Source organism: Camarhynchus parvulus, chromosome 4A (genome assembly GCF_901933205.1).
Source record: "Camarhynchus parvulus chromosome 4A, STF_HiC, whole genome shotgun sequence".
NCBI classification, from domain to species: Eukaryota; Metazoa; Chordata; class Aves; order Passeriformes; family Thraupidae; genus Camarhynchus; species Camarhynchus parvulus.
The window spans coordinates 565,847-580,831 of NC_044600.1; the positions used below are offsets into that span (position 1 = coordinate 565,847).

The 14,985-nt window shown below is 50.4% G+C and overlaps 1 protein-coding gene across 2 annotated transcripts in view; it reads right to left on the bottom strand.

Annotated features, from left to right (window-relative positions):
• FGF13 (fibroblast growth factor 13) overlaps positions 1-14,985 on the bottom strand; it is a 190,093-nt gene that overhangs the window by 81,796 nt on the left and 93,312 nt on the right. The window contains exon 2 of one of the 2 annotated variants that reach the window (XM_030967386.1): positions 2,882-3,049. The exons of the other annotated variant lie outside the window; for it this stretch is intronic. Coding sequence (XP_030823246.1) covers positions 2,882-3,049 — 168 coding nt within the window. The remainder of the gene's footprint in view (positions 1-2,881; positions 3,050-14,985) is intronic. 2 annotated transcript variants of the gene reach the window in all.

Consider the following 14,985-nt stretch of genomic DNA (forward strand, 5'->3'; position numbering starts at 1 on the left):
CTCCCCAAACACCCCTACCAAAAGCCAAGAAAATCTTTTACCTGGTGTGATCCCACCTGCCTAGGGAGTCCAAATCCTGAAGTGATAAATGAGGCTCCCCAAGCACTAGCCCTGTATGAAAGTGGTTAAAAGGTGCAGAGAAATCCATCATCTAAACAAGAGAGTTGCACAGTTAGAAACATGCAGCCTTTACTCTGTGTTCCCATGCCATTATTCAGCAGATTAAAAAGGCATTTTTGTACTCTCTGTGGAGTCTTCCAAGCCTGCAAATTTTCCATAAAACTTCCATTATGACATTTCACTTGGAGAACTTTGCTAACAGCTTCCTAGTTGTCACACTTTCCAGTACCTTCAAAAATGTGTAATTTGTGTCACAGTAACAAGTTTAAACATTCTTTTTCCTTTATCCTACCAGCACAACTGAGCTGTTAACTGCTGGGCTCACACTGGAAGGGATTTCTGCTAGGATTTGTTTCAGCCACTCCATTAACTTCGATGGACTGGCAGGGTTTGCATGGAAAGCACAGTTCAGATCACTTCACTATCAACATTCTTCAAGCTCCATGCCAACAAACCACTGAGGATGGCACACATCAGTCTTTCAGTGGGTCTGGTACCACTTCCCAAGCAATTCACAGATTCTGAAGAAAAAGATAAATGCAGCCCAGGCAACCTGAGCTATAAGAGAGGCTAAAAGGATTCCTGGTCAGATGTTCTCCCTCCATGCTAGAGACAACATCTGCCAGAGAAACACACAGAAATCACACACCAGCAAAGGCTGCCACCCCTCAGGTGGTCACAGGTCAGCCAGCGTGGCCATGGCTTCCTGTGCCTGTCTGGGAACGCAACACTCCTGGAGGGGAGGAGGAGGGACACACGAGGAACAGACATCATCCTTGGGCGCGGCAATAGAGGATGGCAAGCCTTCCTTCAGAGCCAAATGTTTTCCTGGGATGAGCACCAGTGCCACGTGCCATGGAGGAAATGTTTTCCTGGGAATGAATGAGCACCAGCGCCACGTGCCATGGAGGAGGGGGTAACACAGCTGCTGCTGGAGCCAGACACTGCAGATTCACGGAGAACCCAAGAAGAGCATCTCTTGGCTTCCAGGAACACCACGGCCACTCTGATGCTCCCAGCTCTTCCCTCAGAGCCTGCAGTGGGCCAGCCTTTCCCACAGGTCCCAAATTCCCCAACTCTGAACCAAACCAGGTTCCCTGGAGACTCTGGAGAGAAAAGGCCCAGCACAGCTCTGCTTTCCTTGCTCCTCCTGGGCAGGCTCTGGGGTGGGAACTGGTGATTTGTTCACTACAGGATCAGCCCAGCCAGGAGCCAGTCTTCTGCAGCAGTCCAGTTCCCAGGGTAGGCTGCACTGGAATAAGCACGAGCTTCTCTGCAGTTCCACACCAGCACACAGAGGATGCACACACAGCACGTCAGGGGTGGCAGCTGTGGGGCCCAGCTCTCCTTCACGCTCCTGGCCATGGAATCTTCCTGCTCACCACGTGTGAGCACCTGCAGCAGCTCAGGTGCCATCATCTTCCCAGAGGAGCTTGTCAGGAACAGTTCTGGGCTCCGAATTTACTCACAAACAACACAAATCCTGACAGATGACACGGAATCCATGACATCTGCTAAGCCAGGAGAGTGCCACAGGAATCACCCATCCTTCATCTTGGCTGAGTCATGAAATCACAGCTTCTGTCAAGGCAGCCAGGACTGAGAGGACAACTGGACCTTCCTCAAACCCCGACTTTAACCTTCAGTTACATCATCACTGCAACAAGAAACCTCTCCCCAAGCCTTAAACCAGCATGTAGATCAGTTAATACTTCAGGTGAGATGATAAATGCTATTTTAATAAAATACTTTTATTTTAAAAGACACAAATCTCCCAGAGGTGGTACAAAGAATATTCATGCAAAATTGGGAGAATGTAACAGAAGAAAGCAATTGACTGAAATATTTTGGGCTAATAGTGACAGCTCAGGAACTGATGCCCATGATTACAGAGAGAATAATGCAAGTGATTTGTGATAAGAACTCCAACCTGCTCACTCTGCCATTCCTGCAGACTTGATTGTGCCAAAATCCAGCCCTGAATATTTCATCTTAAAACACTTCTACCAGCAGTAGCATTATTTGTCTTGGCAGATACTGGAGCTTATGCAAAAAGTAAAGGCTTACCACGTGGCATATGAAGCAGTAATGCAAAACACATATGGAACAATATGAGAAAGTATTAAAAAATAAAATTTAAAATAGCTTAATCTTATGCACACTAGATGAACGAGATATACCTCACTGGCAATTTCATATCAGTGAACACAGCATGAGGAGAGACCATACCTTTGCTTCATCTGAAAAGGAAAACAATCTACTTTTTTTTTTTTTTCTGCTCTGCATGCATTTCATTTCCCAAAATGCAACCAGGCGTGCATTACAGACAAAGTTCATCCTGCTTCACCCAGAACAGCTGCCATGAGCATTCTCTAGCACTGTGCAGAAGCCTTATGGAGTGCAAGGTGCTGGGGACAAGCCGAGCCTGGTCTGAGTGCCAGGCTTAGAGAGTGCAGCTCCAGGAGTCACTGCAAAGAACCTGGGAACCGATGCCTTTGAGGAGCAAGCAGCTTTAGGCAGCCAAAAGAAAGGGCAGTGTGTAATGATGGGAGCTGAAACAAACGAGGTTTACTGGAGAGAAAGCAGCGTCCGGCCCAGGAGGCTCCCGCGGGGGCTCAGGCTGCAGTGTCCTGTGGGCATCAGACAGGCAAGCAAGGGACAGTGCACGGCTCCCCCCACACAGCCTGGCACACACAGCACACCCGGGACACACAGGGAGAGGGACCCCAACAAACAGAACATGGACCCAAAGGGCACAAACCTTCCGGCTCTGTGTTCTCTTTGAGGTGCACTTGCTTCAGTGGGCAGCAGAAGATTTCGTGACACTTAGCACGAAAAGGGGACTCTTTTTTCTTTAATTCCGCAGATTGGATGGAATCTTGCCGTAACATAATGTACTCCTGAGTGCCAGGGGGAGCGTCATCCATAACTGTGTCACCACACAACAAAATAACTCAGGTTAGAGCCCCAGGAAAGCGACCCCGAGAAGCAAATCAACTACAGAACGTCAGGGTGGGGAAGGACAGAGGGCAAGAAATGGTTCACAGGAAGGAAAAGAAACTTTACAGTGTGAAGTGTCTCAGTCATGGTGGGAAAAAACATTTACTTTTATAGACAATGCTTCTCATAAACCTCCGCACGTCATCCCGTTGCATGCAGCTTTGACAAACAGCAGAACAACACCCGCTCTGAGCAGCAGCACAGCTCCTCCTGTACCTGCTTCATCCTCCCCTAGCACCCCTACCCATCCTGCATGCAGACCAGGGGAAAAGCAAACCCAGCTCCGTGCTTGCATGGCCTGGCACAGGCAGTGTCTGCACCACCACCCTCCTGGTTCCTGCAGGAACCTGTTCCCCAAAGCACCAAGGACAGGCAGTTATCAGGAAATGGAATTACACCCCACCCCTCAGAGCAGGGATAATCCAGTGACATTTTCAACAGATAGAAGTGTAGATGTACAAAGAGAAAGCACATTAATCCTTCTGATGGTTTTCTTGTAAAACAGCAAGTAGTTTTTAAAGTTGATCTTATAAATCAATACTGCCATTAATAATGCAGTCTGAAATGTTTCTGAATGGGGTCAGACTATTAAATGGCAAAAAGATATAATATATAGCATAAAGAAAGTTCCAGCTACCTCAAAGTATTATATTACCAGAATGAATTGAAACACTTTTCCACTATCTAAAAAAATGAAGCCTTAATAACAGAGATAGAGAAATTCCTCTGCTCACAGTTTCAGGCACAGATCATGTCCCATGAACAAAAATTAGCTCCTTTTTCACAGGACAGCCTCCAACCACCAATTGTTATTTATAGTGTAACACAGAGATATAAAACCATACCCAAAATCAAACTTGGATTCCTCAACCCTATGTGAAAAAAACAAAAATTAAAAAAAAAATCCAAGAATTTCAGCAATGAGAAAAGTAACTACTGACAGGCTAGTCTAAAACACGCACTAGCGTGCACTGGGTAAGTTTATTTGGTTCTCAAACTGATGGCCATTAATTCTAACAATTTATCTGCTTCCTAAGTATCTGCCAACACATCTTAAAAACCTGCCAGATTTAAACACAGACCCCCTCAAACAATTACCCCATTGCATCCTCATGCACTGGATTTCTACTCCGGTAGGAGTCATATCTGAGTGATACATTCAAACTGACAGCTGTTCTGCTCACAATGAGCAGCCACCTTCTCTCAAGACCTCATTAATCCAGCAGGGAAACCTTGCACCTTGGCTGCTGCTGCCTCATTAGACTGCACCCAGCAGCAGTAACACACTCCAATAATCTACATAAAGCGCCATTAACAGGGGTGCACGATCAAGGAGGAAAGCACGAGTGGTTCGAAAGGGAGCAGCAGGTCAGTGGAGCACGAGGTCTGGGCTGCCATTTAATCACCTCAGCAGTGCCAGTTTTGCTCTGGAAGGGGAGGCTGTGCTCAGGGAGCACACTGAGAGCCCCAGGGCAGCTGTGGCAGTAATTACCAGGAGCCAACACCCACAGGTCCTGAAGGGTCAGCCCTCAAAAATGTCTTGGTCTGTGTGAGCTCAGAGCAGGCAGCACCTGCAGAGCAGCGCCAAGGGTGGATCCCTCTGTCAGGATGTGGCAAACAGGGCCTGGCACCAGTGCACAGGGCCCGGGGCCACCTCAGGCAAGCTGAGGGGCAAAAGACACAACCTGTCCCTCACCAGAACCCTGCACACCCCATCTCCCCTGCACACAGATTCACGGGGATGGGAGCACTGCCCAACAGCACCCATGCCTTCAGCAAGGGACCCACACCCCATCACCCCTGCACACAGACTCACTGGGGTGGGAATACTCCCCACCAGCACCCACACCCCATCACCAACAAAGGCACAGACTCACTGGGATGGGAATACTCCCCACCAGCACCCACACCCCATCACCAACAAAGGCACAGACTCACTGGGGTGGGAATAGCCCCTCCAGCACCCACACCTTCAGCAAGGGACCCACGCCCCATCCTCATGGCAGTACACACTGGTGCTCTACGTCCCCATCTTCCCATGGATAAAACAGGGGTAAGACTATGCATGCCATGGACACAGGTCATTAATACACTGCTCACTCACTGGTATATTCTTGTATATTCTCACTCACTTGTATATTCTTGGATGAAAGTGATAAATAACTACAACACAGCTTTAAGAAAATTAACCCTTTTTTCTTCCCCTGCAATTTGATGGAGACCAAACCCACAGCAGCTGAGATGAATTTGCTTAGCAGTGAATATAAAATAACTGCAGTAACTATTATGTTTCCTAATCAAAACATTCAGCTTGCTAAATACCACCCTGTAGCATTTTCTTTAGCTCAAATAAAATAATAATAATTACATTAATAAAAACTTGCTGTCAACAAGCCACTAGGAAAAAAATTTCTTTTTCCTGTAAGCTTTACTGAGAGAAAGCAATCTTCAGGATGGCTGCTGGCACCAGGATGTTTTTCAAGATAAATTCAAACATGTTTACTTTATGTAAACACACCAGCTAAACAGTCTGCTGGTTTGTGTCTGTCTTTTCTGTCCAACTGCATTTCAGTCCCATCCAGAATTGCCAGAAACCATAACATCAGCCCTGTCCATAGGCCTTGGCTCGGGTTCCAGCTGCATCATCTTTGATGTAATTCAGACTTTAATAAAGCTGTAAGGAAATATCTTTCCCCCTGGTTCTACAGAGAGAGGCTTCTGCTCTGCTAGCTACAGGCTAGAGCAACCACAGAGTAAATAAAATCCAGGCACAACAAATCCTCCTGCTCCTGCTGGACTATTGTTCCTGCATGTATGACACAAACAAAAAAATTAAACTTCCATGGATCCATTCACTCCTGCATGAACCTTTCAGGTCATTACCTGAAACATGAATTTTCCTCAGTTCCCTGACTTTTCACAGTGCTTAATTCTGCATGTTGTGAGCCCCAGGACACCTACACTTGTAATAAATTCGTTTTTCTGGCATTTTGGAAGGACTGAAGTTGTGTCTGTACCCACAAGGTTCTCAAGCCACAGAGAGCACCAGAACACCTCTGAAGTCCTGCACCTGCAAAGTGAAGAAATCCCTTCTCTTTGGCACAGGGCAGCAAAAAACCATTCCCCCAGTGCAGCTTTGTGGAATAATGAGAGCAGCAGCCAATGCCCCACCACTGTCACCTCCACACTGTCAGCCCCCTGTGTCACTGTCACCTCCCAATGTCACCTCCCCACAGTCACTGTCACCTCCCCAATGCCACTGTCACCCTCCCAGTGTCACCTCCCCAGTGTCACTGTCACCCCCTGTGTCACTGTCACCCCCAGTGTCACCTCCCCAGTGTCACTGTCACCTCCCCAATGTCACTGTCACCCTCCCAGTGTCACTCCCCCAGTGTCACTGTCACCTCTTCAATGTCACTCCCCAGTGTCATTGTCACTCCACAATGCCACTGTCACCCCCCAGTGTCACTGTCAGCCCCCCAGTGTCACCCCCCAGTGTCACTGTCACCCCTCCCAGTGTCACTGTCACCCCCCATTGTCACTCCCCAGTGTCACTGTCACCCCCCAGTGTCACTGTCACCCCCCATTGTCACCCCCCAGTGTCACCGTCACCGCCCAGTGCCACCCCAGGCCACAGGACAGCGATGTCCCCGAGCGCCTCCCTCCTGCTCTGCCTCCCTGACGCCCCCCCAGGAAACACACAAAGGTCACAGCGAGGTGACCCAGGCCCTGGCGCTCTCTGGAGCCATCAGGAATTGTTCTTTTTTTCCTTTTAGGGAAAACATTAGGCTAGCAAGTTGCTTTCAGCTCCTTACAGGAACAAGTCTAAAAAAACCTCTCTAAAATAACTTGCTTCAAGTGACTGCCTGTAGGACAGGGAAGGGTAGCAAAGTGGGGTGTTTAGCTGTAATAACATTTTTGAGACAGATGATGCAAATCTCTCAGGTCTTTGGGCAGTAAAAATTCTCTTTTCATCTTTGCTTCCCTCCTAATTTCTCCCAGTTGAAGGTGTGATTTTTTTTGTCAGCCACCTGCACAACATAATAAACTCAGGCACAACAATACTTGCAAGCTGATTGCAAAAAAATTCTATTCTGGGCTTGTAAAACACTCAGAACCTCTTAATGACAACACAGTCTATCCAAACCATTTCACATTAAGCTTTGCCAAATCTTGATGAAGTATTCTTACCAAACAGCCTTTCTGGCACTTCTGCATCACCCAGAAATCTTATTTTCAGCTTGCAGCTGTGTGCTCCCAACTTTGAAGTCTGGTTGACTCTGACTTGCAGTTTTCACAATGAACACAGATATTACAGGAAGCACAAGCAGCCAATTCTCTAATTTTTATTCACAGCAAGCCATTTCTGGAGTCCCTCATTTTGCACCACTCCTTCCTCCCCAGCACACCCCCAAACCCAGGCACCACACCAGCTTATTTCAAACTGAAAGGAACAAAGCAGCAAAAATACCTTGTGAAAGACACAACTTCCTTTGGGTGAGTTTTCAGAATTAAAAGCAGGCTCAGAACATTCCTGCTCCAGGGGATCACTCACAGCTCCTGCACAGCCCCAGCCGAGGCGCTCAGTGACATCCTCACTGGAGAGCCAGGAACCAAGTGAGCCAGCATTCTATGGCTGAAACCTACTTCAGGCAAAACATTTCATTGCTGTATTAATTCTTAACGTTTGCACAGCTCCATCTTCACTCCCACATCAAAGAATTTCTCTGATAGATAGTGATTTATTTTCTAATTTGAAACTACTATCCATTGTGAAATATCTTTCTATTTTAAATAAGTGACTGCCTTGTGATCAAAACTGAAAGCTGACACCTCTTTCCACCATGTTTCCTCCAACGTATGTAGAAATTTTTTAACCTTTTGATTTGCTGAAAAATTCTGAAATTTGCTCTCTTTGGGTCACACATAGAATAACTTTTTTCAGATCTTCCAAAAATATTTGCACAGAACACTCCCCCTTGACCTAAAAGAGTAATTGGATTAACTGCCAGCAGTAATAGGCTGTTATCCCCTGAAAAGACTACCCAGATAAGGCTGCATTTAGATCCTTGTGGATAATAAAGACAAAGGCATATGACATCAAACATTTGTTGATAAATGCTGCTCAGAATGCATCTCCTGTTTCCCTGTGGGAGCGGCAGCAGGGTTTCTGCAGAGAGCCTCATGTCCCAGCTGTGCCAGGCACCCTGCGCCACCCTGTGCCACCCGCCAGCCTGTGCCACCAGGCATCCTGTGCCACTCTGTGCCACCCTGTGCCACCAGGCACCCTGTGCCACTCTGTGCCACCCTGTGCCACCAGGCATCCTGTGCTACCCTGTGCCACCAGGCATCCTGTGCCACTCTGTGCTACCCTGTGCCACCCGCCAGCCTGTGCCACTAGCCAGCCTGTGCTACCCTGTGCCACCCTGTGCCACCAGGCATCCTGTGCCACTCTGTGCTACCCTGTGCCACCAGGCATCCTGTGCCACTCTGTGCCACCCGCCACCCTGTGCCACCAGGCATCCTGTGCCACTCTGTGCTACCCTGTGCCACCAGGCATCCTGTGCCACTCTGTGCCACCCTGTGCCACCCGCCAGCCTGTGCTACCCTGTGCCACCCTGTGCCACCAGGCATCCTGTGCCACCCTGTGCTACCCTGTGCCACCAGGCATCCTGTGCCACCCTGTGCCACCAGGTGGCCCTGGCTGAGCCCGGCCCTGGCTGAGCCCGGCCCTGGCTGCTCAGGGTGCAGCTGAACAGGAGCTCCCAGGGCAGGGACAGGGCTGAGGGGCACCCTGCAAACTGTACCCACTGCTCAGGGACAGGGCTGAGGAGCAGCCCCGATTTACTGAGGAACAGCCCCAGGGTGCAGGGCCAGCACCTTTCCCTTCCCAGCCATCAGGAGCTGTGGGTTTGCCATGCCACACGTGCCCACTGCCATTTGAGCTCTGCAGCTCAGCTCAGTGCTCTGCTGTGCTTGCCCCTGAGCGAAGGAATGAATATATGAGTGAAGGAATGAATAAATGAATGAAGGAATGAATAAATGATTGAAGGAAGGAAAGAATGAATGAATAAATGAATGAATGAATGAATGAATGAATGAATGCATGAACATTCCTTCCCGGGCTGTTCCGAGCGCTCTCCTGCTTTTCCCATCTGCTGAACAAACGCAAGCTGGCTGCTTTCCAAGCAGGTGGGCTGGGGCATGCAGCACAGCAGACAGACAGCAACGCCCAGGGTGCCACTCCTTTCCGTGGAGCGTGAGTTTGGGAAGCTGCAGGCACTGGGGGCACTGGGAGCACACCAGCACAGAACTGGGGACACTGCCTGGCACCGGGGCTGGCTCAAGGGAGGGCACTGGACAGCACGACCTGCCTGGCCAGCTGCAGAATATGAACCCAAACTGCACAGCCACCAAGGATCTGGCCCTTGGCATGAAGCTGTGCTGCCACAGCAGCTGCTGGAGCAGACATTTCTCCTTCTGCTCCACCAGCACGGGGCAGGAGCACCACGGAACACAGGAGGAGAGGGACAGCAGCTCCAGATGGAAATATGAGCCTCACTCACCCCTGCCTCCCATAAAGCCCACTGTGACCAGCTCACAGGGCATGTAAAAACCACTGTGACAATTTGTGCCATAGTGCACTCACCTTCTTCACTGACACAGACTGGGAGAAAAGCAAGGAATGTGGCTGTTTCTAAGAGAACATCCTGGAAGCGTGGTGAAAATCAGGCATGCAGGGGAGAAGGTGCCAGGAGACCTGCTAGAAAGGTCCAGGATGAGTGGGAAGCTTGCAGTTTTTGAGAGCTTTGCACAGCTTTAGTTTGCTGCTTATGAAATTTAGAAAACTCTTGTGTATCGTAACTTTAATGAGAATTTAATTATTAATGTAGTCCTATTTGGAGCTAGGAGAACAGTTTCAGATTATAAGGGAAGTAGAGAGAAGCACCTTTTTTCTTCCTATTTATGGAGCATTATTTATTGTCAACAGCTGGGCTACAAAAGAGACAAACTTCCCCAGTGCTGGGAAGAAAAAAAACCCAAAGCAACAAAAACACAAAGAAAGAACTGAAAAAGATCAGAATCCTCCAGGAAAAGCAAAACAAGGAAAAGCAGCCTGAAAATGGCAACAAAATCATCAAAGAATAGACTGCATCCCTCCTGGAAGTCTGGAAGGAAGAGCACTGCCTCGGGAGCAGGAGATGAGCAGCAGCTCAGAGGCTGCACTGGAGCTGCAGCTCCTGGGCATCCCTCTGGGAAGAAGCAGACAAGAACAGAAGCACCATTCACAAAAGGACAGGTGACACCTCCCAATTATTTGCCCCATTTACTGAGGATTAACAAAGGGAAGGATGAAAAAACCGAGTGTTTTAAAATTCACACTCATTACAGCAAGAGCTGTGCAGAGAAATGGCCTCAGAGGAAATTTTTCAAAGCGAAGCACAGAAAACTCATCAGCAGAAGCCAAAAGCCTAGGTGTGCCATGGAGAGGTGCAGAGAGTGCTCCCACAGCCCTGGGAACAGCAGAGCCCTGGACCCAAAGGGGCAAAGAGCTCTGGCCAGAGCTGTGCACACAGAAGCTGAACAGCAGAGAAATCCTTCCAGAAAAAAATGTATAATTTAACCTGAAATTAACATTGCTCTTCATTTTGAGGTCAGAAATTATTTTAACAGGTTAAAGATCAGGCTTATGCAGATAGGGTCCCTATATACAAACACATGTACACAAACCAGTTCAGCTGTAAAACAGTCAAGTGAAAGGCTGCAATAATTTCTCACATTGATTTCTTAGAGTAATCTTTAGTTAAACTGAATTCCCACCACAGGTGATTTTGCACAAATCACTTGATGCACACCCCAAAAATTTACCCAGCAAGTTACACCACCTTGAAAAATCTACTCAGCTGAATGCTCAGTGGAGTCTTTCACCCACCAGGAGAAGGCTGTGCCTACCCTGGCACTTCTGTTGCCAGAGCGCTTCCACTGCAGCAGCCACTGCTGGAGCAGCCCCCAGCCAGTGCTGTGCCTGCATAACCCACCCCAGCCATGTGACAATCAGCAGCTCTTTCCCCCGTCTGGCCCACGCAGAGTTACTCTATCCCCTTGAACAGCCACCGACTGAGGAACAGCACCCACAACACCCCATTCCCCCTCCCCTGGAATCAATGCACTGCATTTCAGAGCCTGCACTTGACACGGTTTTAAAACTGTACTTGAAAGCGTTTTTCCCCTCTCCACACTCACCTAAAGCCTCTCAGACACTGCAGAAAGCCATGTGTAATTATGCCATCACTCAGAGTAGCTACACCACGCAGCATACACTGAGAAGGGTTGTGCTTTTCACTGCTCATCAGTTTAATCAGCAACAAGACAAATTAGCAGAAGCCTAAACAGCCTGTTTTCCGGTTACTGCCTAGCCTGATGATCACCTGGACAGTCCAAGTAGATGTTCTGTCTACTGAGATCCTTCTCAGCTTCCCCACAACTTTCTTTTGTAAGCTGCCATGGTACTCGCACACACTGCCCAGCACCTCTGCCCTGTGCTGCCAGCCCAAGCACACCAGAGCTACAATCATTTCCACAGAGCAGAGCCAAAATGACATTATTGTTCTATTGCAAGTGGTGCCTTTCAGCTCCTTGAGGCAGCTGCTGGGTGCTGCGAAGGCAGGGCGAGAGGGGAGCAGCAGCAGGGCACACAGGGCAGGGCTGGCTCCTGGCTGGGAGCAGCCCACGGGCAGCAGCGGGGCTGCGCGAGCAGGGAGGGCACCAGGGGCACCGGGGAGCTGGCACAGGGGCAGCTCAGAGCCCTGACAGCGATGGCTGCGGCAGGGTGGTGGCTGTGCCCACACCTGCGCCAGCACCTGTGCTCACACCTGCGCCCACACCTGTGCTCACACCTGTGCCCACACCTGTGCCCACACCTGTGCCCACACCTGTGCCAGCACCTGCGCTCACACCTGCGCTCACACCTGTGCCCGCACCTGCGCCCGCACCCTGTGCCAGCACCTGTGCCAGCACCTGTGCCCACACCTGTGCCCACACCTGCGCCCACACCTGCGCCCACACCTGCGCTCACACCTGTGCCCACACCTGTGCCAGCACCTGTGCCCACCTGTGCCACACCTGTGCCCACACCTGTGCCCACACCTGTGCCCACACCTGTGCCAGCACCTGCGCCCACACCTGTGCCCACACCTGCGCCCACACCTGCGCCCACACCTGTGCCCACACCTGCGCCCACACCTGCGCCCACACCTGTGCCCACACCTGTGCTCCCACACCTGTGCTCACACCTGCGCCCACACCTCCACCCCACGCTGCGGGCACTCTGCAGCCTGATCCAGAGGGATTTCAAGGCTATGCAGGAAAGAGTTAAAACGCAGGAGTGTGCTCAGTCAAAGCAGAAATAGCTCAGCTGGGTGGCTGTGGCCCAGCACATCATGGCCTGCTCAAACAAGGCCAGCTGGGCAGTCACTCCTGACTGACACGCTGTCACCGAGGGGAAGGACACGGGGACAAGGGCACAGGACGGAAATGAAACGCAGATTTTTACAAACCAGCACACATTTCCACACAACTCGCCATGAAATTCAGATGTTTGCACGGGTGACCTCCGTGCCTGGGCGCTGCCGCCCTGGGAGCTCCACAGCCACCATCACCCACTGCCAGCCATGGGAGACACCTGGAGCCTGCCCAGCAGCTCCTGCTGCTGCTCCAACACGCACACACACACCCCAGAGGCACTGCACCGTTTGGAATTGACTTCTCCAGAAACCAAAGGGCAAAACGATCACATAAGGTTGTTGTGCCAGAGCAGAAGTAACAGTGAGGTTATTGCCTTGGTGTATTTTTATACTACATTGCATAATATGTTCGCATTGATGTTCAGCACCGTAAATGACATAAAAAACAACCCAAGGCAGCGAGCACAGCAGAGCTGAAGAAAAAAATCCTCACATTTCACATTCCAGTGCATGAATGCTGCAGTCCTCTAGCTTACAACAGTCTATCCAAGTTAGCAAAGACAAATGTGTGTCTTAGAAAAAAGACATTGTTTCAACACTGAGCTATAAATCAGCTCCTGGTTTTTGGGAAGTAGTAAGTGGTCTCTATTGTACTACAAGGAAAAGCCACTCTGTTCAAACTAAGGACATTGCATGCTGCACACTGTAGTTGGGCAGCTGCCTTGCAATACCACACTCGATTTTGCGCTGCTTTGAAATCATCCATATCAGAGAAAAGTCCCTATTTTCTGTCATTGCTGTATTTATCCCAACTGGGACTCTACATACCTCCAAAGAAATTCAGCCATTTATTCTGAAAGTTATCGAAAAACTTTAAAACACTGGAAGGATGCTGCTGCTGTAAATGTCTGAAATGTGTGGATTCACACCAACTCCCGTTAAACAAAAAAATACCAAGGAAAGCTTCAGAGCAATTTGCAGCAGCTGAATATTTGGCCCAAACAACTCTCAAAACAAGTGCTGGGGTACACAGGGCCTGCAAACCCTGCTCCTGAGCCCTGCACTGCTGTGGGCAGCTCCAGTTTGCAATCCGTGCTCTCAGCACCACTTGCACCATTCCCCATCACCAGTGCCCAGGTCCTTCCACTGCTCTGCACACCACATCAGCACTCTCAGTACTTTTAATACTAGCCCCAAAACCCCACTTGCACCTGAAGTGACTGCAGGAAAACAAAAAATGAATTTTTAACAATTTCTCAAAGAATTCATTTAGGGAAAAAGGTCTTTGCAGGTTGCAAAGAAACGCACCTTTCCTCTTACCTTTAAATTTAATAACCTGGAACTTCCATTCTACCCATGCACTCTGCTCTTGAACTAAAATTCTAAAGAGCATTTCGCAAAATGTTATTAGCATTTCAGTCTCTATCTATTAATGCCACAGCAGACACACAACTGCCAGAGCTCTGTGCTGCCATTGCATGCTCTGCTTGCCTGCAGGCTCTGGAGAGGGGATCCAAGCTGCAGGTCAGGGTGCCAGCCCATCCCCAGAGCAGCCCTACCTGTGCCAGTGCCCCGTGCCCATCCCCAGAGCAGCCCTACCTGTGCCGTGCTCTGTGCCCATCCCCAGAGCAGCCCTACCTGTGCCGTGCTCTGTGCCCATCCCCAGAGCAGCCCTACCTGTGCCGTGCTCTGTGCCCATCCCCAGAGCAGCCCTACCTGTGCCAGTGCCCCGTGCCCATCCCCAGAGCAGCCCTACCTGTGCCGTGCTCTGTGCCCATCCCCAGAGCAGCCCTACCTGTGCCGTGCTCTGTGCCCATCCCCAGAGCAGCCCTACCTGTGCCGTGCCCTGTGCCCATCCCCAGAGCAGCCCTACCTGTGCCGTGCCCCGTGCCCATCCCCAGAGCAGCCCTACCTGTGCCGTGCTCTGTGCCCATCCCCAGAGCAGCCCTACCTGTGCCGTGCCCCGTGCCCATCCCCAGAGCAGCCCTACCTGTGCCAGTGCTCTGTGCCCATCCCCAGAGCAGCCCTACCTGTGCCGTGCTCTGTGCCCATCCCCAGAGCAGCCCTACCTGTGCCGTGCTCTGTGCCCAGCCTGGAGGAGCCTCTGTGGCAGAAGGAGCAGCCCCTGAGCTGCTCTGCTGTCCTCAGCTGTGTGCAGATGTGGGATGGAGCTGTCCCCAGTGCTGTGGCTGCTCGCCCCGGCCACCAGGGATGACTCACTGTCACTCTCACACATTAAAGCGCCTGTCCATCCTCTGACTGGGGCTGTGGCTGCAATTGTTGTGTCCCACAGTGAGGGCTGGCATGGGCTGGGCTCAGCCCTGCAGCCCTGCCAGCTCAGGCTGCTTATGCCCTGGGGCTCAGCCCCTGCCCAGCACAATTCTGCCCCGCTCAGGGTGTT